This window comes from Ictalurus furcatus, chromosome 9, assembly GCF_023375685.1.
Source record: "Ictalurus furcatus strain D&B chromosome 9, Billie_1.0, whole genome shotgun sequence".
In the NCBI taxonomy this organism is placed as follows: Eukaryota; Metazoa; Chordata; class Actinopteri; order Siluriformes; family Ictaluridae; genus Ictalurus; species Ictalurus furcatus.
In genome coordinates, this window is record NC_071263.1 from 19,198,691 (window position 1) to 19,220,841 (window position 22,151).

Consider the following 22,151-nt stretch of genomic DNA (forward strand, 5'->3'; position numbering starts at 1 on the left):
ATGTAATAAATGAATTATTTATTAAATAAATTACATGAGTGCAAAAGCACACTAAAAATACAAACGAATCACCCAGGAAAGTGAGCGTAATCACGTGACCGGAAGTGACGCTTTACCGCCAAACTTGAAGCGTTGTTCCTCAGAATGTAAATACCACAGCTCGGGTGAAAGCCGAACCGCAGGAAATTTTTAAACACCGTTTGACTGATATATAATTTAAATTAGTTAGCTAATGGGATGTAAATATAAATATCCAGACGTGTAGGTTCACAACACGGGCGTGTCAGTTTAATACTGTGTTAAAATTACTCGTGCTAACCCACGTTAGCCTGCTAAAAGTAATTACAGGCTGCTGATATCCAACACACTGTGTATATCATTTTGATCTGGTGGGAACAGGAGGAAAGATGAACAGCCATGGAGCAGGGAGAGGTTCCTGGAGAGGTGGAGGAGGTTCCTGGAGAGGTGGAGGAGGTTCCTGGAGAGGTGGAGGAGGTTCCTGGAGAGGTGGCAAAAGCGCAGAGTCCGGTGGAGGTGGAAGTAATGGATGGAGAGGTGGAGGAAGAGGGAATGGAGGAAAAAGCAGAGGCTGGAGAGGTCGTACGTGGGGAAGAGAAGGGGGAAATTATTCACCCAATAACACACAACGTGGTGAGGCTTTGGAGTTACATCAACTGGGGTTATTATATCACCAATTCCACTTTTTCCAATTCTGATATTATTCTGGTGTGAGAGCTCTGTGTATTGCTGAATATCCCATATCACATACTGATCATCTCAAGGTAAATATTTTGCTTGTATTTCCTCATTTGTAAGTTGCTTCAGATAAAAAGCATCTGCTAAATGAATAAATGTAATGAACCCAACATGCTGCAAGATCTGTGTCTTGTCAGTCAGTGTAACACATTGCCAGCACAAAATATATCTGTGAATTGGATCAGGCCAATTATGGGCCTCGGTAACTACAAAATCACAAGCTACCATTATGAAGGGTGTTCCAAAAGTCTCCATACATAAGGGAAATGAACCCTTTTTTTAATTTAGCAAAATGTAACTTTATTTGCAAAGCATCCTGTACACGCCACTTCTTTTTAAACGCACACAGAGTTGTCTCTCCCAACTTTGGCTCCTAGTTTACCAAAAGTATCGTGTGATGTGCTTGCCATGTTTCTTGTCAAAGTCCTATGGGAAGCCAAACAGCTCAAAAGCTGGTCCAAACTGAGCTACTCAGAAGAACTGCACATAGCGGCCCAAATACCTGCACGACCCACTGAGTAGTGTGGCGCGAAACACTAAAATTCAAAACTGAATTGGCAAAGCCCTTGAAAGAAATTAATAGACACGCAGCAGGAAATGGTTTATGAGCATAAGAAAACTCTTAAGACTTCAGAGGTCTTATTGAAATGTATTCATATTGTTTATCTTTTCATTTAAATGATGTACATGAATAAATCTGTGCTGAGGGGATTTGTGGATACAAAAAGTTTGAGATTCCACTTTAATGTAAATAAAGCCATCACCTGATAAACGACCTTGTTACTGACAGCATGCTACTTTACCTTCCTGTGCGTAGGTGCAGGGATTTCTTCACCAGTTCCTCGTACAACCCAAGCAACACTTGACATAACTTGTCCTTACAAAGGATGGAGGCTCTACTTTACAGAAGGTTTGCTTGTTGTGTTTATTTCTTGAGCAGCAACTGAGGTTTGTAATCTTATTTTTTTTTTTGTCTAAAGTAATTAAATAGTGCCTTATTAAATGTCTTTTGGTCCTTTTTTTTTTTGAAGGTTTCATTGAGTCTTCACCTTATGTTGAGAAGATAAAGGCATTTGAAAAATACTTCACTTCACAAATCGATCTTTATAACAAGGTATACATCAAATAGAATCTGCTGACCTTTTTCTGTGCAATGTATAAGGAATGTTCTTATGGAGAAACTTTTTTTTTCTCAACAGGATGAAATTGAAAGAAAAGGCAGCATCTTGGTGGACTACAAAGACTTGCTTGTGAACAAACAGACTTCCACAGCAGTACCTGATCTTGCTCATGAGCTTAAAGACATGCCCGAAAAGATACTGGACTGCTTGGGCCTAGCCATTCACCAAGTCCGTACTTGGTCATTGTCATTAGCAAAACACTGTTGTATTCAAAATCTGTGGCTATAAACTCAGTGTAAAGCATATGAACCCTTTTCAAAAGGGTGTTCATTAATCTCAATGATGAAAAGCTTAGCCTTTTCTGCTTTTCTGTACAGGTGTTGACGAAGGATCTGGAAAAGCATGCTGATGAGCTACAAGCCCAAGAAGGGCTTCCTGCAGGCGCAACCCCTATTATTAACATACCACACATAAGTGCTAGGTATTGGTTCTTTTATATTTTATTTGGTGTTTAACCTTGATGATATTGAAGAGTAGTGGAATTCAATACTAATGCTTTGTTTTTTTTTTTTAGGATTTATAATTATGAGCCTCTCACCCATTTGAAGATGCTCAGAGCCAATTTATACGGCAAGTTTGTGGCTATTAGAGGGACTGTGGTGAGAGTGAGCAACATCAAACCAATTTGCACTAAGATGGCGTTCATCTGTAACATGTGTGGAGACACTCAGAGTCTGGCTCTGACTGATGGGAAGTACAATGTACCCACTAAGGTAAAAAGTATTCTGCTATTTCCAGCTCTTGGCTTTATGAAAATGATGGTGTGCTGTAAATGAATTATCTGCCAGCATGTTCCATATGTTAGACTAGATGTTAAAAGCTAAAATTGCATGATCTGGACAACTATGTAAGATTCTACCAAGGTTATAGTCGTCTACTTCACAGGATATCTATCTAATGTATAGCACTATTATGATACAGTATGGATTCAGTATTTATAAAAAAAAAATTGTAGTATAAATTTGATTGATAATTATTAATACATTTTTAAATGAGTGATTACACATATAAACAATTATTTATTATATAAACATTATTGTGCAACATAAAACCCAGGGTTAGTCTTAGCAACTACAGCGAAATACTGTGTAAAAAAAAAAAATGTTGTTTTTATTGCTACTTTTGTTTTCTGCAAACAAATAGAAATGAAACTCAACAAATTTTATGATTCACACTATATTATAATTCCATTGTTCCTATCAGAGACACAAGTCGATTTTGAAAACAAGGTTTTTGTGTAATATATCAATAATGAAAGGTTTTCCATGTAAGGTATGTAAGTCTCAACTCCAAGCAGGACCGATGAAGTAAATATTATAGACCTGTAACACGTTATGGACATTCATGAGTAAAAGTAAGCTTTTTCGTATTCTCCAGTCTTTTCCATAATATGCACAATATCCTATTCACATTTGAGAATAAAATAAATAACACTTATAATAACAAAGCAACCTATTTGCTCACATGGATGCACGCAATATGAATAGGCTCCTATCTGATTATTAAATAAGTCATTTTATCAAATGATCATAATCACATCGATTCATTTTACAGTCCTATTATTTATAGTAAAACAAAATTGGGTGAGGACGCTGGGATTTTGAGTGGTATTTTCACACCCTGGCATGCCGGTGGCTATATGTCACTGCAGTAGACGCATCTTGCGGTATTAAGGTTAACAATTAATCGTTCATTTAAATGACGATCGATCGTGGGAATTTGTGTAAATTGACCTCGATACTGATGATGTTTTGAAGTGTCTTCAAAGAGAATGCCGTGGACGATCTTTTACCCCAAACAGAAGTTCACCACTAACGCTGACCGTCGACTGGCAGACTATAAAGTAGGAGGTTTTGTTATATATTTAAATCCACACTTTTCTTCCTCTGTTTGTTCATAACCAAAACTCCAGATTTGTTCAGTCTTGTCTGCACAGACGTTAACTGATTTCTGTTCAGATATTTCCAGGACAGTCCCCCCCCCCCCTTTAAAAATCCCATGAGTGAGAGCTGTTGTATACAGTTTAGTCAGTACATGTATTTGTCAGGGTTCAGGAGCTGATATCAGATGACCAGCGTGAATCAGGGCGTATTCCCCGGACCATTGAGTGTGAACTCACTCAGGATTTGGTGGACAGCTGTGTACCAGGAGACATGGTCACCATCACAGGAGTTATTAAAGTCTCTAATGAGGAAGGTTGGTACCTCAGTGCACACTGTTTGTGATATCAGAAATGTTGAGCAGTGAAATTGTTTGATGAAATCAGATCATAGTTACAGTGCCCTCCACTAATATTGGCACCCGTGGTAAATATGAGCAAAGAAGGCTGTGAAAAATTGTCTTTATTGTTTAACCTTTTGTTTAACAAAAAAAAAATCACAAAAAATTTCTGCTGTCATGGATAGCAAACAATTGTAAACACAACACAGGTTTATCAAAAAATATATATATTTTAAATATGTGTGCAACAATTATTGGCACCCTTTTAGTCAATACTTTGTGCTACCTCCCTTTGCCAAGATAACAGCTCTGAGTCTTGGAGAATACATGGCAAGGGATCTGAGACCATTCCTCCATACAGAATCTCTCCAGATCCTTCAAATTTTTAGGTTCACGCTCGTGGACTCTCCTCTTCAGTTCACTCCACAGGTTTTCAATGGGTTTCAAGTCAGGAGACTGGGATGGTCATGACAGGACCTTGATTTTGTGGTCAGTAAACCATTTTTGTGTTGATTTTGATGTATGTTTTGGATCATTGTTCTGCTGGAAGATCCAACCATGGCCAATTTTAAGCTTTCTGGCAGAGGCAGTCAGGTTTTCATTTAATATTGTTGATATTTGATAGAGTTCATGATGCCATGTGTCCTAATAAAATGTCCATGTCCTCTGGCAGAAAAACAGCCCCAAAACATTAAAGAGCCACCACCATATTTAATTGTGGACATGAGGTACTTTTCCATATGGCTACCTCTCTGTGTGCACCAAAACCTCCTCTGGTGTTTATTGCCAAAAAGCTCTATTTTAGTTTCATCTGACCGTAGAACCCGATTCCATTTGAAGTTCCAGTAGTGTCTGGCAAACTGAAGATGCTTGAGTTTGTTTTTGGATGAGAGTAGAGGCTTTTTTCTTGAAACCCTTCCAAACAACTTGTGGTGATGTAGGTGACTTTGGATTGTATTTTGGAGACTTTCTGACCCCAAGACACAATTAACTTCTGCAGTTGTCCAGCTGTGATCCTTGGGTTGAGACAATATAGACACACGTCCAAATCCAGGTTGATTCATACCATTTCCAGTTGACTGGAACTTCTTAATTATTGCCCTGATGGTGGAAATGGACATTGTCAGTGCTTGTGCTATTTCCTTATAGCCACTTCCCATTTTGTGAAGCTTAACAACCGTTTGTCGCACATTACAGCTATATTCCTTGGTCTTACCCATTGTTAAGAATGACTGAGGGAATTTGACCTATGTGTTACCTCATATGTATACCCCTGTGAAACAGGAAGTCATGGTTGAACAATTTCCTGTTCCTAGTCACCCAGGTGTACTAAAAAAAATTCAAATATCACTGGGAATATACTGCAAATATATTTTTCTCATATGAATTCATAGGGGTGCAAATAATTGTTGCACACCTATATTTAACAAAGATATTTGTTTTGGATAAACCTATGTTGTGTTTGCAATGGTTTGATATCCACAAGAGCAGAGAATTTTTGTGACAAAAGTCTTTTAACAAAAGATTGAAAGGTTAAACAATAAAGATAATTTTTCACAGCCTTCTTTGCTCATATTTGCCAAGGGTGCCAATATTAGTGGAGGGCACTGTATATAGTAAATAGATTTGTTTACTTTGTTATAAACTACTTAAAAAGTATCTCTATTGATTTAATATAAGAGTAAGATATATCTAAGAGTTCAGTCGGCTGGTGTTATTTTTAAAGTAAGCATGTAGTAGAAGCTAGTCCCAGCTGGCTGTCATTTTTGCTTAAGCTACTCTGCAGATGATGGGCCCTCTAGTGTCAGATTCAGTATACATAGGCCACACTGGTGTTGACTTTAATCTGTTAAGTCAGCGAATGTCTTTGTGTTTTGTTTTTTTTTTTTACATAATTTATTCATTATTTTCTAGCATACCATTTAAAGCAGGTAATAAACTTGTGAAACAAGTAGTTGCAATATTAATTTATAATTATTAAAAATTTATATATTATACTTTTAAAATACAATTTATTGCTTGCTTGTTTTTGGCCTCTCACAGGGTTTGGAAGAAATAAAAAGGACAAGTGCATGTTCCTTTTGTATATAGAAGCAAACTCTCTCAGTAACTCAAAAGGGCAAAAAACCAAGTCTGCGTCTGAAACTGAAGGCCAGGAGACATCAGTAGAGTTTTCGCTCAAAGATCTGTATGCCATCCAGGAGATTCATGCACAAGAGGACCTCTTTAAGTTAATTGTCAAGTGAGGGACAGTTTGGCTTTTTTTCTGTCAAATGCACTGTAGTCATGATAAGAAAACTGCAGCATCATTAATAAGTCCTACATGAGTGACTAGACCTCTAATGGTATGTTAAATTGCTCTAATTTTTTGCAGTTCTCTTTGTCCAGCCATCTATGGGCATCTGGTATGTATTTGTGTGTGTGTGTGTGTGTGTGTGTGTGTGTGTGTGTGTAAGCCACTTTCAGTTGATTGATTGTTATTTTGTAGCTTGTTAAGGCAGGATTAGTCCTGGCTTTATTTGGAGGCTGTCATAAATATGTGGATGATAAGAACCGAATCCCTATAAGAGGAGACCCACACATGCTTGTCGTAGGAGATCCTGGACTTGGCAAAAGTCAAATGTTACAGGTACACATTTTCTCTCGTTTAAACTAAAGTCCTAAGATGCATTGTAGAGAAATTGTCATAAGTGGATCAAACGATCAAACTTTTTTTTTTCTTGATTGTATTTATAGGCAGTATGCAATGTCGCCCCACGTGGTATCTACGTTTGCGGAAACACCACCACCACCTCAGGCCTGACTGTCTCTCTGTCCAGGGACAGTGGCTCTGGAGACTATGCACTAGAAGCTGGAGCGTTAGTGTTAGGAGATCAAGGTAGATGAATAATCTCTGACACGTATATTAGCACATAATGTACACAGGCTGCAGCTGAGTTCTGTTTTGTGTCTCCAGGTATCTGCTGTATTGATGAATTTGATAAGATGGGGAATCAGCACCAGGCCTTGTTGGAAGCTATGGAGCAGCAAAGCATAAGTTTGGCCAAAGCTGGAATTGTCTGTACTCTTCCAGCTCGCACATCCATCATTGCAGCAGCTAACCCAGTGGGAGGACATTACAATAAGGCTAAGACAGTATCTGAAAACCTGAAGTAAGCATTTAGAACAAAATGGAATTTCTTGAGTAGACTTGTTTACTCAAAATAAGTGAAGTGGTATAAAAATACACTTAATTAGCAGTTTATTAGTACACCAAGCATACATACATCAACTATTTTATCATGTAAACCTACCTAGTTTCACTTTGTAGAAATGTACCTATTGCTATGCACATTTTTTTTTTACCTGCTCTCTAAAAGCTCTATCTGTGGAAAGGAACTACCAAAGGATTACATAATTTGGGAGCGGGCCATTTTTGTGGAGGTGCAGTGGTATTTCTGCCTCCTGGATGGATTTGACCTGGATTTGATCCTGACGTCACACTATTGCCTATGAGGAATTTTGCATGTACTTCCTGTGTTCATGTTGTCTAGTTTACTCCCATCAGTAACATGCCAATAGGATTGCTGTCTCTAAACTGCTTGGAGGTGTGAATGAGTGTGCAACTTAACAGATCAAAAGTAAACAGCACTAAATACAGGTCTGAGTGCGATCCAATCACCCAGACCCAGATTTGCAGTGATGGTCTGACTGCATTACAGGTGTACTGTGAATGAATGGTAATAATTCCTAATGTGTCCATGACAGCATCAAAAGATTGCATAGTCACTGGTGTTGCTAGATTTTATGCAGGATTTTATGCAGAATGGAACCACTTATGAACTATCCATCCACACTGTTGCTGCATGTAACAGCTTGGGCATTTTGCATACATTACATTAATCTCCATATTTAAACACACAAAGTCTCCTAACAACTGCATAGTCATTCTTAACATATGGCAATAGTTTGGCAGTGTATGCATTTATCTTTCGACCAGAAATGTTAAATGAAATGTTTATCATTCACCATGTGTGAAAACACCATCTGTCTTATCTTTCTTATCACCTGAGACAGATGTTAATAACAAGTTTGAACAAGGCCTATGTGCTGACTGTTTTAGGGACCTTGTGCCAGGCCTTCTCAGAATAAGCTTCAGATCGCTGTGACCCAAGTCCTAAGACAAATTTGTTTCTGAAGATTAATGAATGAATGAACCATTGACCTGGCAGTGGCATGTGGAAGTTCCACTGATGGATATCGTAAAGAGGGCTAACATATATTGCATAGAAGCAGTCAGTAACTGTATACCTACCAAGTTACCTATATGGTAGGTGAACCTGATAAAATGGCCACTGAGTGTAGGTGTATGGTACAGTAAGTGTAACTAATAAACACGTGTATTTACAAGTGCACACTGAAGGTTTCCTTCTTCCTCTGTAGAATGGGCAGTGCTCTGCTGTCCAGATTTGATCTGGTCTTTATTCTTCTGGACACTCCCAATGAGGACCATGACCACATGCTCTCAGAACACGTCATGGCAATGCGTGCAGGGAAGAAAGGCATGATTAGCGGTTTAACAGCCACCAGGGGCTGTACACAGGAGTCCAACATATCCATTCTGGAAATTCCCTCAAACAAGCCTCTTTCAGACAGCCTGAAGGTAACTCACATTATTTTGTCACTGTTGTAAGCATTTGGATGTATTCCTGAACGTAACTGATAAATAGTTCAACTCATTTTGAATGGTTGGTTTCAAATATACACAGTAGATTTGTATTGTTTTTTTTATTTAAAATTAGACACTTTATAAGTACTTGTATAACAGCCTGAGTAAGGGGAACATGAGACCTATGCTTATTTACTGACGTCACAAAATAAGTTGTTGGGGTTTTTTTTTTTTTGTTTTGTTTTTTTTTTTAAAAAAAAGAGTATGAATATTGGAGAGTCTGTTACCAAATATCCCACTCATGCCAAGTTGTGACAAATGCTAGCTAAGTTATCTAATATTTGTCATATTAGGTTTTTAGGATGTCAAAGTCATTTCCAGTTTGTATATTCATTTATATGAATAAATTCTGGCATTTGTAATGAGAGTAAATGTGTATGTATGTGTGTGTTGCTGTGGCACTTAGTAAGTTCTTGGCTATAAAAAAACAACAACAATTAAACAATTTATAAATGTACATCAATTATTTTTACAACTACTTATTCATGTGTATTGTAATACATTTTGTTTAAAATGCAAAAGTGCCCGAAATATTGTGTCCACTTTCTCCTCTAAACAGAAAATAGAACTAAATAAGCCTGCTAGTCAAGATCATTATCTATGTCTTAATTAATTTCAGTATTACTGATGTTTTCCATAATCATTCCACATTTATTCTCAGGTTCTTCCTGGAGAGACTTTTGACCCAATTCCTCACCAGCTGCTGCGTAAATATGTAGGCTACGCCCGGCATTATGTGCACCCCAGTCTCTCAGCCGAAGCTGCTCGGGTCCTACAGGACTTCTACCTGGAGCTGCGAAAGCAGAACCAATCAGCCGATAGCACCCCAATCACAACTCGGCAGCTAGAGTCCCTCATCCGCCTCACTGAGGTAACGGCCAGAAACACACACACACACACACACACACACACACACACACAGAGCTTCTGAACAGCACAGGCATATGGTCATCCATAATGACATGGGTTTCCTTTTGAGTTTATTCTGATAACTTCTTATAGAAGTGCTCAATCCAATGCAAGAGTTCACCGTTTTGCTTCTGGTTTCAAGGCAAGGGCACGTCTTGAACTTCGAGAAAAAGCTACTCAAAGTGATGCAGAGGATGTGGTGGAGATCATGAAACACAGGTAACAAATATAAATGGTTATGTGCTGAAATTCAGATTTTTTTCTCTCCCTGCTAGGATGTTCTTTTTAGCAATTATGGCACTTCTGTGTATATACACTGATATGTTGTCCAATCTCTCAGGTTAAAGCTCTGTTCTATTAAACAGTAATATTAAACGTTGTACATTAATTTTTTGTTCTGACAAGTTTGACAGATACGTACTCGGACGAATTTGGTCGGCTGGATTTTGACCGATCTCAGCTTGGGTCTGGGATGAGCAACAGGTCAAAAGTCAAGAAGTTTGTTGCAGCTTTGAACCAAATCGCTGAGCGCACCCACAAAACCTTGTTTGAATTTCAGCACCTGCGACAGCTGGCTAAAGACCTCCACGTTCAGGTAAAGAGTTTGTTTGGTTTTTTTTACATTGTGTACAATACAGCTCCCTTAAAAAGTGAATTTATTCATTATTTACACAATATTTTTCAGGTTATTGATTTTGAAGGCTTTATCAGCGCACTCAATGAACAAGGCTACCTGCTAAAAAAAGGACACAGAACATACCAGCTGCAAACCATCTGAACAAAAACTTATTTCAATACTTTCGATACTGTTTTTAATCCATGCGTGTTCTCTGTAGGTATCTTGTTTGTTACATATGTTACAGACATATTTATTTTTAAAACAAAAACATCATTTAATTAATTTGATCATTTATTGTATAGTATCTTTAACACAGCTTATTTATGGATATACACTCAGTGGCTCTTTTAGCAGGTACACCTAACTTGTATCAATAGCCATTGACCATTTTATTAGATACACCATGATTACCGATTGCAGCCCATCTGTTTTTGTGCAGTTTGTCAGTTCCATCTGTTCTGTCCAGGGAACCATCATAGGGAGATGCTGACCAGATAGAAGGAACATCCTCACTACAGCACTGACACATGTTTTTCTGTGTGTTACTGGTATGAATGGATAATGCACAGTAATGGTGGTGGGATTTTTGCTCGGTTGAGAACAGTGGTGCAGTGGTTATTAACACACTCTGATAGAAAGGATTAATCTGTCATGTCTAACTGTACACCAACCAGGTAGTTGTGTATAATAAAGTTGGCAGAAAGAATACAGTGTTTAGAACTCTGGCAATGTTTCTACGTCTGACCTGCTTTACCAGTGTCATGCACATCACCATGTCAGCATCAGTACTGTACCAAATATAGTCCACCACTTAAATAATATCTGGTCAGTATGGTCCCTTTCAACTGATGGACATGTAGAAGGGGTCTGACAAATTGCTCATAGCAAGACATGGGCTACAGGACAGGTTTGCAACCCTGATATCGGACTACCCCGTGTCCTGCACACTATTTACCCTGCTTTAACGTCTATTTCAACTCCAGAGCGGCTGCTTAGTTGAGTCAGGTGTGTTCGAGCAGGAAATACACAAAATATGCATGACCAGGGCTGGGAACCTGTGGGTTATAAAGTGTACAATGGGGTCAGTGTGGACCTGTGGTAGGTGTAGATTGTAAAATGGACCTACATTTCTTGTTACGGCAAATCGAAGAAAGAAAATATTAATAGGCAGAGTGTGTCTCTTGCCACATTATTTATTATTATTATTATAATTATACAATAAATATACATTGTATCTTTAACCATACAGTGCTTGATACAACACATGCGTGGTGGTGGTGTTTTTTATAAAGTATTTGAACTGGTAATATGTCTATTTGTGTTCCACGAAGCTTTCGCATGACAAAAGATAAATACACTGCAATCCGCAATACAGTGAACTTTGGTGCTGTTATTTCTTCCGCCGCTTCGCTGACGTCTGTCGCAAAAACAGGACCGGAATACGGCAAGACGAAACACGTTGAGCGCTGACAGGAGGCGCCCCGTGTGAAAGCAGATACTTTATACAGAGTAAGACAATGACGAGATCGAGACTGAACCTGCGCTTACGAGATGAGAAATGAAGCAAATGACGATTCGGTGGACATCATTGATGAAATAAGGTGGTTTATAGTTTGTTCCAGCCATGTTTTTGGCCTTTTCCAGAAGTCACCTGCTAAGTTGTGCGAAAGGGCACGTACCGCGGATCAGCGTTGGTACAGCTCCCCGGTATACACATGTCCGCGACTGTAAAGGGTCACCTCCGGTCTGTCGCCACACCATTCAGCTGACAACCGCCAGAACGGAAATTAAAACTCTTCAGCGATTGAAAGCAAAGTTTTCCTCGCCCTGCCCTCGGCCCGAGTGTGTGCACTTCTTCGTCGAGCAAGTTGTGGAGCCAGCGTTTCCCACAAGTCTGCCATTCATTAACAAACTAACTACAAGGACGAACAAGACTCCACTGAACAGACCAACCGTGAACATCTCGAACTATCAGATACACACATTGAGTCGCATTTTGACTGACGGGGTTAGTATTGGCCTTCACTCGAGATTAAAGGGATACTGTACTGCACCTGGAAAACCGGTTAAAGAAGATCAGAAAAATCAAGAAACTAATCAATGTGAATCCTCATCCTCATCTCCTCCATATAACGAAGTGCAGTTTAAAGAGCTCGTAAGTAAAAAGCACTCGGTCCAAAACCACACAGTACTGTTTCACAATGCAGAGTTTACCATTCCATGTCCAAAATCCAGCACAGTTTGTCGATTTTCCAGATAAACTTACTAAAGTAGAAATAAACTGCTGAGCTGAATGATCTACCTCTGATCAGGAACATCAACAAACTGTGCTGCACTCCAGTACATATTATTTCACCTCTTGTATCTATACTGATTCATGTCCATGTCCAACACCTGCTTACATACTCATTAATATGATGTGTTTTTGTTTATTGACTGCCAAAATTACCCATTACTTCCAGTTATCTTTCATTTGCATTATTTTTAATATTATAATACATCCATACTAGCTCTCTTGATTTATCTTTGCAGTATGAAAATCCATGGACGATCCCCAACATCCTTTGCATGGCCAGGATTGTCCTGTCTCCTGTCCTGGGTTATTTAATCATGGAACAGTATTTCCATGTGTCTCTTGGACTGTTCGCTTTGGCAGGAGCGACTGACGTGGTAAGATCAAGTGTCCTGATAGTCATTCATGTTGTATATATGAACACAGCATTTTGTATATTGGGAAATTCAGACTCACTTCTAAAGTGCCTCTCATCACTACACAGCTGGACGGCTACATTGCACGAAACTGGCCAAACCAGAAGTCGGCTCTGGGTAGCGCTCTGGATCCGCTCGCTGATAAGATCCTTGTTAGTGTGCTGTACATCAGTTTGACCTATGCACAGCTCATCCCAGGTTGGTAGCCATAATGCTACCTTTATTATCGGTTAATGTTATAGGCGAATGTCATTCAAAACGCTAACTGTCTGTTCGATTCATTCACAGAGAAAATATAATCATATAATATATAGCTACAGCACAACGAGCTTTGTGTAATACTAACCTGCACAGTAATGCAGCAAATTCCTTTCATGTATTTGATCATAAACTTTTTTTTGTTTGTTTGTTTTTTTTTTTTTTTTTTTACAGTTCCACTCACAGCACTGGTGATCGCCAGGGATGTTGCTTTAATTGCTGCAGTTTTCTATGTCCGTTACAAAACTGTCCCTCCTCCAGTAAGTATGAAATAAAAGATATAATGGACGTTTAATCATTATAAAACTGTAGTATTAGCAACAATACTTGCCAGGAATTACAATAAAAACAACACTTGACTTGATAATGAGTAATTTAAGTATTACAATTGTTTGAGTTTTTAGCTCTATAGCAAGTTTTTCCTCTTAACAGGTAACTCTCAGCAAGTTTTTCAACCCATGCTACACTACTGCCCAACTTAAACCAACTCTTATTAGCAAGGTATGGTGTTTCACTTGATATTCAGTGGCCTCTGTTTCATCACTAGAAATTGAAATGAAATAGGTTCAGTAATTCTGGTAGCTTCAGGAGTGAACAAATAGTAAATTCATTAGCTTGCTCACCATGCAAATAAAAGCTACAGTGTTTTGTTCAGTTCCATGTTTTAGTTGCCTGGAACTTAGGTTAATTGGTTGCTAATGTAATGCTATAATGTATGGTGGGGTAGTTAACTGCATTAATACAGACTAAAGAAAATGAACAAGTATGATTATACTTGATTAATTGTATGATTATACAAGAACATGATTATACTTGTACATTATATTATACATCAGTGGTTACCAACCCTCTTCCTTGAGATCTACTTTCCTGCATGTTTCATCACCAACCAAAATCTAACATACCTTTTTTAGTTGATCAAGAACTTCTTAAGGCAATGATTAGATGGTCAGGTGGGCACGGTTATGGAGCTAAAGTCTTCAGGAAGGTAGATCTCCAGGAACAGGGTTGGTGACCACTGATCTAAATTATCCTCTTCTTAAAAAATGTTTAATGTAGCACATGAAGTTTACTCCCTCAACAAAAGTCAGCAAGTCATTGGCCGGTGTTGTTATTCTGGCCTTGCATCACATGTAAAATATATTATTTGAGTCTGGCTAGCTTATTTTCCTCTCAACATGTTTAACCATGAAGTACCTTACTTATAACAGGAGAGTTATATTACAGGTTTGTGCTTGAGATTATTTTGCTTGCGTTTGGCAGTGTTTCCGAAAACCTGCAATTCCTTTTATATTTATTCATTTAGCAGGTGCTTTTATCCAAAGCGACTTATAAATGAGGAATTTGCAATTGCTGATTGTGAACAGATCATCTTTCATTGGTGTACACTAATTAATCTGCTTACTTAAAACTGCTTGGCTGATGTTTGTGTATCAGGCTGCAGGATTTGCATTGAGTAACATGCGATATAGTTATATAATCAGTGTGCGCTGAACACCCTGAAGTATGTTAAGTTTCAATATAGATACTACTTAAAACTTTTATTTTGCTGAAGTCATTAAGGACTAGGTTATCCCTGTTTTTCTGGTGACTTGTAATCTACTGATTTGTTCACCCCTGACATTTTACACGGTTTTGTTTGCCTCATCCTTCTTTTGTTTCCCTCCAGTGGTATTTAAGAACTAAGCTATGGTCACTTTAATATTTTAGTTAAATGAATTCTAGCACTTTTTTTGTGTTACAGTTCAACACTGCAATCCAGCTGATTCTGGTGGCTGTTTCTCTCGCTTCTCCCATTTTTCAGTACACTGACAGTGTTTTCTTGCAGTCACTGTGGTATGTATTTCCTCATCCCATTTCACAAGTGTTAGATTTCCCAGTATATTCAGTTTTATTTATTTGTATAGCACTTTTAACAATACACATTGTCACAAAGCAGCTTTACAGAAATCTATAAATTTTGGATCTAAATTTTAAATAGATAAATTTAGTATATGACTTACTCACCAAGGCCTGAACATGCAGTCTCATCTGAAAGTATTGGAACAGCAAGGCCAATTATTGTTTTTGCTTTTGTTTGCATTGAAGGCAATTGGGTTTGAGACCAAACTATGAATATGAGACAACAGATCAGAATTTCAGCTTTCATCTAGATGTATTAACTTAGTACATGGCACCTTTTGTTCGAACCCACCCATTTTTCCAAGTGATGAAAATATTGTAACATGTTTTAGTCTATCCAAGTCAATCATCAGACATTAACCCAATTGAGCATGCATTTCACCTCCTGAAGACGAGACTGAAGGAAGAAACCCCCTGAAACAAACAACAACTGAAGGAGGCTGTGGTAAAAGCCTGGAAAAGCATCACAAAAGAAGAAACCAACAATTTGGTGATGTCAGTGAGTCACAGGCTCGATGCAGTTATTGCAAGCAAGCGATATGCAACCAAATAAGTGTTATTTACTTTAATTTACTTCGACTTATCTGTTCCTATACTTCTGCTCACCTAAAAATTGGGTGGTCTGATACAAAAGGTTCTATGTTTTATGTTAACACATCTAGATCCACATCTGAAATCCTAAACTTTCGTCTCATATCCATCTTTTGATCTCAAACCCAAATGTCTTTGGTGTAAAGCACAAACAAATGAATTGGCCTTGTTGTTCCAATAGTTTTGGAGGTAACTGTATTTGAGCTTCTAATTTGCACTTTAATCTTTTATTTGTAGGTATGTCACTGCACTGACGACTGTAGCATCTGGATACAGCTACTACCATTATGGAAGAAAAACTGTTGAAGTATTGAACAAGAGAAAGTAGTTCTTATGTGTCTGTACTGTAACTTGGTAGTGCTTCCAGCTGAATAAGTTTGGGAATCATTTTACTGACAGTGTGTGTATGTGCTTCAAACTGATGCCGAGGTCCAGTTTTCTTTGGAGCTAAATGTATTACTGTACAGCAACCTTTTGAATCAAAGCGGTCTAATATATCCAGTCGGTACACAGTCTATACTTCTGTAGAATGTTATTTTTTACCTTTTTTTGAATCACCACCACATTTTTCTGATTAAAAACGGACTTCAAAACATTCTTGTTTGATTGTTCATTTAAAAAGTTTTGTATGTTGAGTAGATTAACTCAAAGGCACTGTCAAGCAATATAAAGTAGCATTTTTGACTCTTTTGATTTCCACTTTTGACTCATCAGTCCAGAGAACATTCTCCCAAACGGTTCATCACGGTGTGTTCAGACGAGCCTTAATGTTCTTCTGGGTTAGTAGTGGTTTTCACCTTCACTTCCATGGATGCCATTTTTGCCCAGTGTCTTTCTGATAGTGGAGTCATGAACAATGACCTTTATTGATACAAGAGAGGCCTGTAGTTCCTTTGATGTTGTTCTTTGGTCTTTTGTGACTTGCTGGATGAGTCGTTACTGTGCTCTTGGAGGAATTTGGGAAGGTTGGCCACTTCTAGGAAGGTTCACTACTGTGCTGAGTTTTTCCATTTGGAGATAATGGCGCACTCTGTGATTCTTTGGAGTCCCAGAGCCTTTGAAATAGCTTTGTACTCCTTCCCATACTGATGTATTTCAATCACTTTCTTCCTCATCATTTCTTGAATTTCTTTCAACTTTAGCACAGTGTGTAAGACCCTTTAACCAACTTCATGCTGTTGAAAAAGTTCTATTTAAGTGTTGATTTGATTAAACAGGGTTTGCAGTAATCAGGCCTGGTTGTGTCTAGTCCAGCTGAACCCTATTATGAATGCAGTTTCATAGGTTTGGGGAATTAGTAACTATGGGGGCAAATATATTTTCATACAGGCCCAGTTGGATAACTTTTTTTGCTTCCATAAATAACATTATCATTTAAAAACTGTATTTTGTGTTTACTCAGATTGCCTTTGTTTTATCTTAGATTTTGTTTTAATTTCTGAAACAATTTAGTATGAGAGATGCACAAAAACAGAAGAAATCAGGGTTAGAACTAATACTTTTTCACAGAACTCTATATACACTCACTGGTCACTTTAATAGGAACATCTACGCCTGCTCATTCATGCAATTCTGTAGTTATCAAATCAGCTATTCATGTGGTGGCAACACAGTGTATACAGTCATCCGTTAATGTTCACAACAAACATCAGAATGGGAGGAAATATGATTATGGTGACCTTGATCTCTTGGGATTGGGCACCGACTCACCAAAACTGTATTGGAAGATGTTGCCCCACTTGTAGTCTCAGATAACTGTTCTTTTACTGTTGTACCCCATCTGCCTCAAGGATTATTGTGTTGTGCATTCTGAGATGCTTTTTTACTAATCACCTTGAAGAAGTAATTATATAAGTTCTTATATTTTATGTGAATATTAACTGAAGCGTTTGACCTGTATTCCTTGCACTGCTGCCACATGATTGTTTGATTGGATAATTGCATGAATGAGCAGGTGTACAGGTTTTCTTATTAAAGTGGCAGATTTTTTTTTGCTATGGTATATGCCGTTTTGCTGTTATTGGAGTTGATTTTCTGCAGATTTTTACAGGCCAGTAAGGCTGTCTGACAGTTTTTCTACAGAGCTATGTTGAGAACCTACAACCCCAATTTCAAAAAAGTTGGGACAGTATGGAAAATGCTAATAAAAGCAAAGAGGAATGATTTGTAAATGTACTTTGACTTGTATTTAAACAAAAAACGTATAGGCAAGGTATTTGATGTTTTACCCAACTACTGCAAGGTTTTTGAAGATGAACATTTATTTTGAAATTGATGCATGCAACATGTTCCAAAAAAGTTGGGACAGGGGCTATTTAGGACTAATAATGATGTGACAAGTTGAAATAAGGTGGTGATGTCTAATCGTAGTATATAAGGAGCCTCCAAAAAAGGCCTAGTCCTTCAAAAGCAAGGATGGGTCGAGGTTCACCAATCTGTTAACAGATGCGTCAGCGAATAATCCAGCACTTGAGAACAACATTTCCCAAAGACAAATAGGTAGGCTTTTGGGCATTTCACCTTCTACAGTGCAGAATGTAATTAAAATATTCAAGGAATCCGGTCAAATCTTGGTGAGTAAAGGGCAAGGCCAAAAACCACTTCTGAATGCGCATGATCACTGATCCCTCAGACGTCACTGTCTTAAAAACCGCCATGAGTCTGTAATGGATATCCTGACATGGGCTCGGGAATACTTTGGTAAACCTTTGGCAGTCAACACCATTCGCTGCTGCATCTACATATGCAAGTTAAGGCTTTACTATGCAAAGCAGAAGCCATACATCAACACTATCTAGAAGCGCTGCCAACTTCTCTGTGTTCGGTCTCATCTGAGATGGACAGTAGCACAATGGAATCGTGTTTTGTCGTCCGATGAGTCAATATTTCAAACAGTCTTTGGACAAAACAGCCGTCGTGTTCTCCGGGCCAAAGAGGAAAATAACCATCCAAGCCGTTATCAGCGTCAGGTCCAAAAGCCAGTGTTTTGTCATGGTATGGGGGTGGGTCAGTGCTCATGGCATGGGTAACTTGCACATCTGTGAGGGCACCATTAATGCAGAAAGATATGTACATATTTTGGAGCAACATATGCTGCCATCCAGAGCAGGACAATGCCAAACACATTCTGCCCGGATTACAAGCTAAGGGTGCTAGCACAACCTGTCTGCAATCCAGACCTGTCTCTGATTGAGAATGTGTGGTGTATTATAAAGTGCAAAATAAGGCAACGAAGGCCCTGGATGAATGGGGGAAATTCCGCTTGCTACACTTAACCAACTGGTGTCTTCAGTGCCCAAACGCTTAATAGGTGTTATTAAAAGAAAAGGTGATGTGACAGTGGTAAACAGTCAACGGAGTGTGTTGCAGTAATCAGATTTGAAATGAGTCTATATTTTCAAAAATAAATTAAATTCACAAAGTAAAACATCAAATAATATGTTAATAATGTGTTTTCAATATAGTACAGGGAGAATTGAATTTTCAGTTTCTTTTGCATTGTCCATACTGTCCCAGATTTTTTGGAATTGGGGTTGTACACCACATTGTACAGGATTTAAATATTACTTGAATAGCCTACTAATTTTTCACAAATGCAATTAAAAACCATAACATACTAATGTATGTATTATACATAATGTATAATGTATATATTTAATGTGAAGAACTTATCCTAGCAAGCTAGGATGCATCACTGTGCTTTGTGTTTCTTTCCAGGAGGGGGCGGTGTTCATTCAGGGAATAATTAAATTTTTTTTTTCTTTTCTGAGGTGGAGTCCCAGAGCAATAATCTACTTACTATACTATACAAGCTATACAATAATACTGTCTGTTTTATATTGGTGTCAGAGCCTTTTACTGATACTGATCATCTGAAACTCATCTGAAACTTATTTTGGAGCCACCCATTTTTGTCCATAAACATACCTATGAAATTCCTTTAGTATATCGATGAATACAGACCCAATGATATTAATGCAGAGCAGAGAAATATTGTTTTCAGCACATCAAACATTCCTGAACTTATCAACCTATGACTGAGACTGAGACACAGTGCCTTGCATAAGTATTCACTTTTCTGCATTTTGTGTTACAACCTGGAACTGAACACTAAATAGCCCATAATATTGAAGTCGGGGGAAAATCTATACCGTTTTCAAAATTATTTACAAATACCAAAGCATGACAGATACCAGAACTTTGTCCTAGACTTCATTTGAGAGCTCCGTGGTCTTCATAATGCTGTTTATTTAGGTATGTTCTCTAACAAACTCTGGGCTTTCAGGAACGGATGTATCTATATTGAGATCATGTGACACTTTAACGTGGTTGGGGGAGGATGTTGGGGCGGACTTACACCTTGTAGTTTAGAAACTTGCTCACCACAAGCAGTGTTACTGCAGCTTGGGTGCTATATTCAGTGAGCAGCACCAAATATGCTGCAGACAAAGTCAGAGACTTGTGCAATGAAGCAGTATGGTCGGTTTCAGATTCAGAGGAAAAGGCTTCAAGAATCTGCCAAGGAGAAGGAACTGAATAATAGATTTGATAATGCTACTGTTGATATTAATATCGATTTTCACTTCTGCCATAGCAAAACTTGGGTTGTGAAATTAAATGATACTAGTTCATGTTAATGATAGTAATTTGTATCATGTTTCAAATAAAATAAAAAAGCATACAAGTATAATTCCATCTACACCCATCAGGTGCATTTTTGCATTGGATTAATACCCTGAAGGGCTGTGACATTCTGCTACCATGTGTACTTTAAAAATTTTACGATGTGTCATTTATGTGTGTCATTATCTGGAAGCATACAATGAGCGCACGATGGGGCGTGTTCATGGCATAAATGTTCATTAGGCTGAGAGTCATGGTCTAAGTTTTCTCAGCTGTGCAGGAGGGAAAACTGTACCATGCTCGCTCAGCGCAATGTCTTTCATGGCCCACGCCTGTATTTCTAACTGACAGCCCACTGTGACAAAACCTTTCTGTAACACTACAGACCTTTCTCAAGCATCTCAGGAAAAGGACACACCAGTTTACTAAAGCCTATAAGAAGGGGAGGTTAATACAGCATGATAAGACCACATTTCAACAACTGCACGGTCCTGTAGGTTCATTCTGTATAACATCAAGGAAATTAGACCCTATCTCACTGATCATTCCACACAGCTACTAGTCCAGGCACTTGTTATCTCAAAACTGGACTACTGCAACGCACTACTTCCAGGACTCCCAGCCAGCTCAATCAAACCCCTTCAGATGATTCCCCAAAAGGACTACACACCCCACTTCACACCCCTCGTTGTCTCCTGCCACTGGTTTTCTGTAGCTGCCCACATCAAATTCAAGGCCTTGATGCTCCCATACAAGACCTTGACTGGAACAGCACCCCCTTACCTCAATACTCTCCTTGAGGTTTATGTTCCCTCCTGCAACCGATGTCTGGTAGTAGCTACTCAGCAAGGCATGAAGCCCTTTTCCAGAAACTTCAAACTGACTGTCCCTCAGTGGTGGAATGAACGTCCAACCTCAAACCGGACAGCAGAATGTCACTATTATTTTTTTTGATGGCTAAAGACCCACCTTTTCTGTGAACACTTAACTAACCCCTAACTTTTCCCCTCTCCAAAAAATAATAATAATAAAAAAAATCTGCGCTTTTGCACTTTTTCCCGTCTAGCACTCAATTAAAAAATTTTGTATGGTAGCCCTACTTGTATTGTTCTTGCTTGATATATCGCTTAGCTTGTATTTCCTCATTTCTCAGCCACTTTGCATAAAAGCATCTGTTAAATAAATGAATAAATGTAAATGAAAAAAAAGCACAAACAACGTGCTAATCCAAGTGCTTGGCAAAGAAGTATGTCTTACATCTTTGTTTGATGACCGCTATTGACTCAGCTGTTTGGGCAGAAAGGGGAGGTTCATTCCGCCACCTGGGTGCCAGGACAGAGAAGAGGCTTCATATGTATCTTCCTCATACCTTGAGAAATTGTACCTTGAATAATATAAGAAATAATCCACATTTTATGATGCTCTAACTTAAAATACATCCTACTATTGCGGTCAAATGGTAGTCAATATTGTATGGGCCATCAGTGTTTTCTCTTTATTTGAACAAATAAAGATTATGCCACCCTGTCCAGGGTGTACCCCGCCTTGTGCCCGATGCTCCCTGGGATAGGCTCCAGGTTCCCCCGCGACCCTGAAGAACGAGTAAGCGGTAGAAGATGGACGGATGGAAGATTATGTCCATACAGTGGGTTTACTAGCACAGGATTATAAGCAA

At 38.5% G+C, this 22,151-nt stretch overlaps 2 protein-coding genes across 2 annotated transcripts; both read left to right on the forward strand.

Moving 5' to 3' along the window:
* The first annotated feature begins 178 nt into the window (after nucleotides 1-178).
* mcm8 (minichromosome maintenance 8 homologous recombination repair factor) lies at nucleotides 179-11,695 on the forward strand. Its single transcript, XM_053633357.1, has 18 exons — nucleotides 179-651; nucleotides 1,574-1,666; nucleotides 1,788-1,870; nucleotides 1,956-2,105; nucleotides 2,255-2,358; nucleotides 2,452-2,650; nucleotides 3,695-3,780; nucleotides 3,985-4,133; nucleotides 6,201-6,399; nucleotides 6,532-6,562; nucleotides 6,646-6,786; nucleotides 6,894-7,035; nucleotides 7,114-7,309; nucleotides 8,580-8,799; nucleotides 9,527-9,736; nucleotides 9,917-9,993; nucleotides 10,180-10,369; nucleotides 10,460-11,695. Exons 1-18 carry the CDS (start codon nucleotides 408-410, stop codon nucleotides 10,550-10,552), a joined length of 2,607 nt encoding a protein of 868 aa, XP_053489332.1. The 5' UTR covers nucleotides 179-407; the 3' UTR covers nucleotides 10,553-11,695.
* A 162-nt stretch (nucleotides 11,696-11,857) lies between these two features.
* crls1 (cardiolipin synthase 1) lies at nucleotides 11,858-16,466 on the forward strand. The gene is made up of 7 exons (XM_053633358.1): nucleotides 11,858-12,548; nucleotides 12,926-13,063; nucleotides 13,171-13,300; nucleotides 13,535-13,620; nucleotides 13,793-13,861; nucleotides 15,105-15,196; nucleotides 16,091-16,466. The coding sequence occupies exons 1-7, from the start codon at nucleotides 12,018-12,020 to the stop codon at nucleotides 16,179-16,181; spliced, it is 1,137 nt and encodes a 378-aa protein (XP_053489333.1). The 5' UTR covers nucleotides 11,858-12,017; the 3' UTR covers nucleotides 16,182-16,466.
* Nucleotides 16,467-22,151: the final 5,685 nt, after the last annotated feature.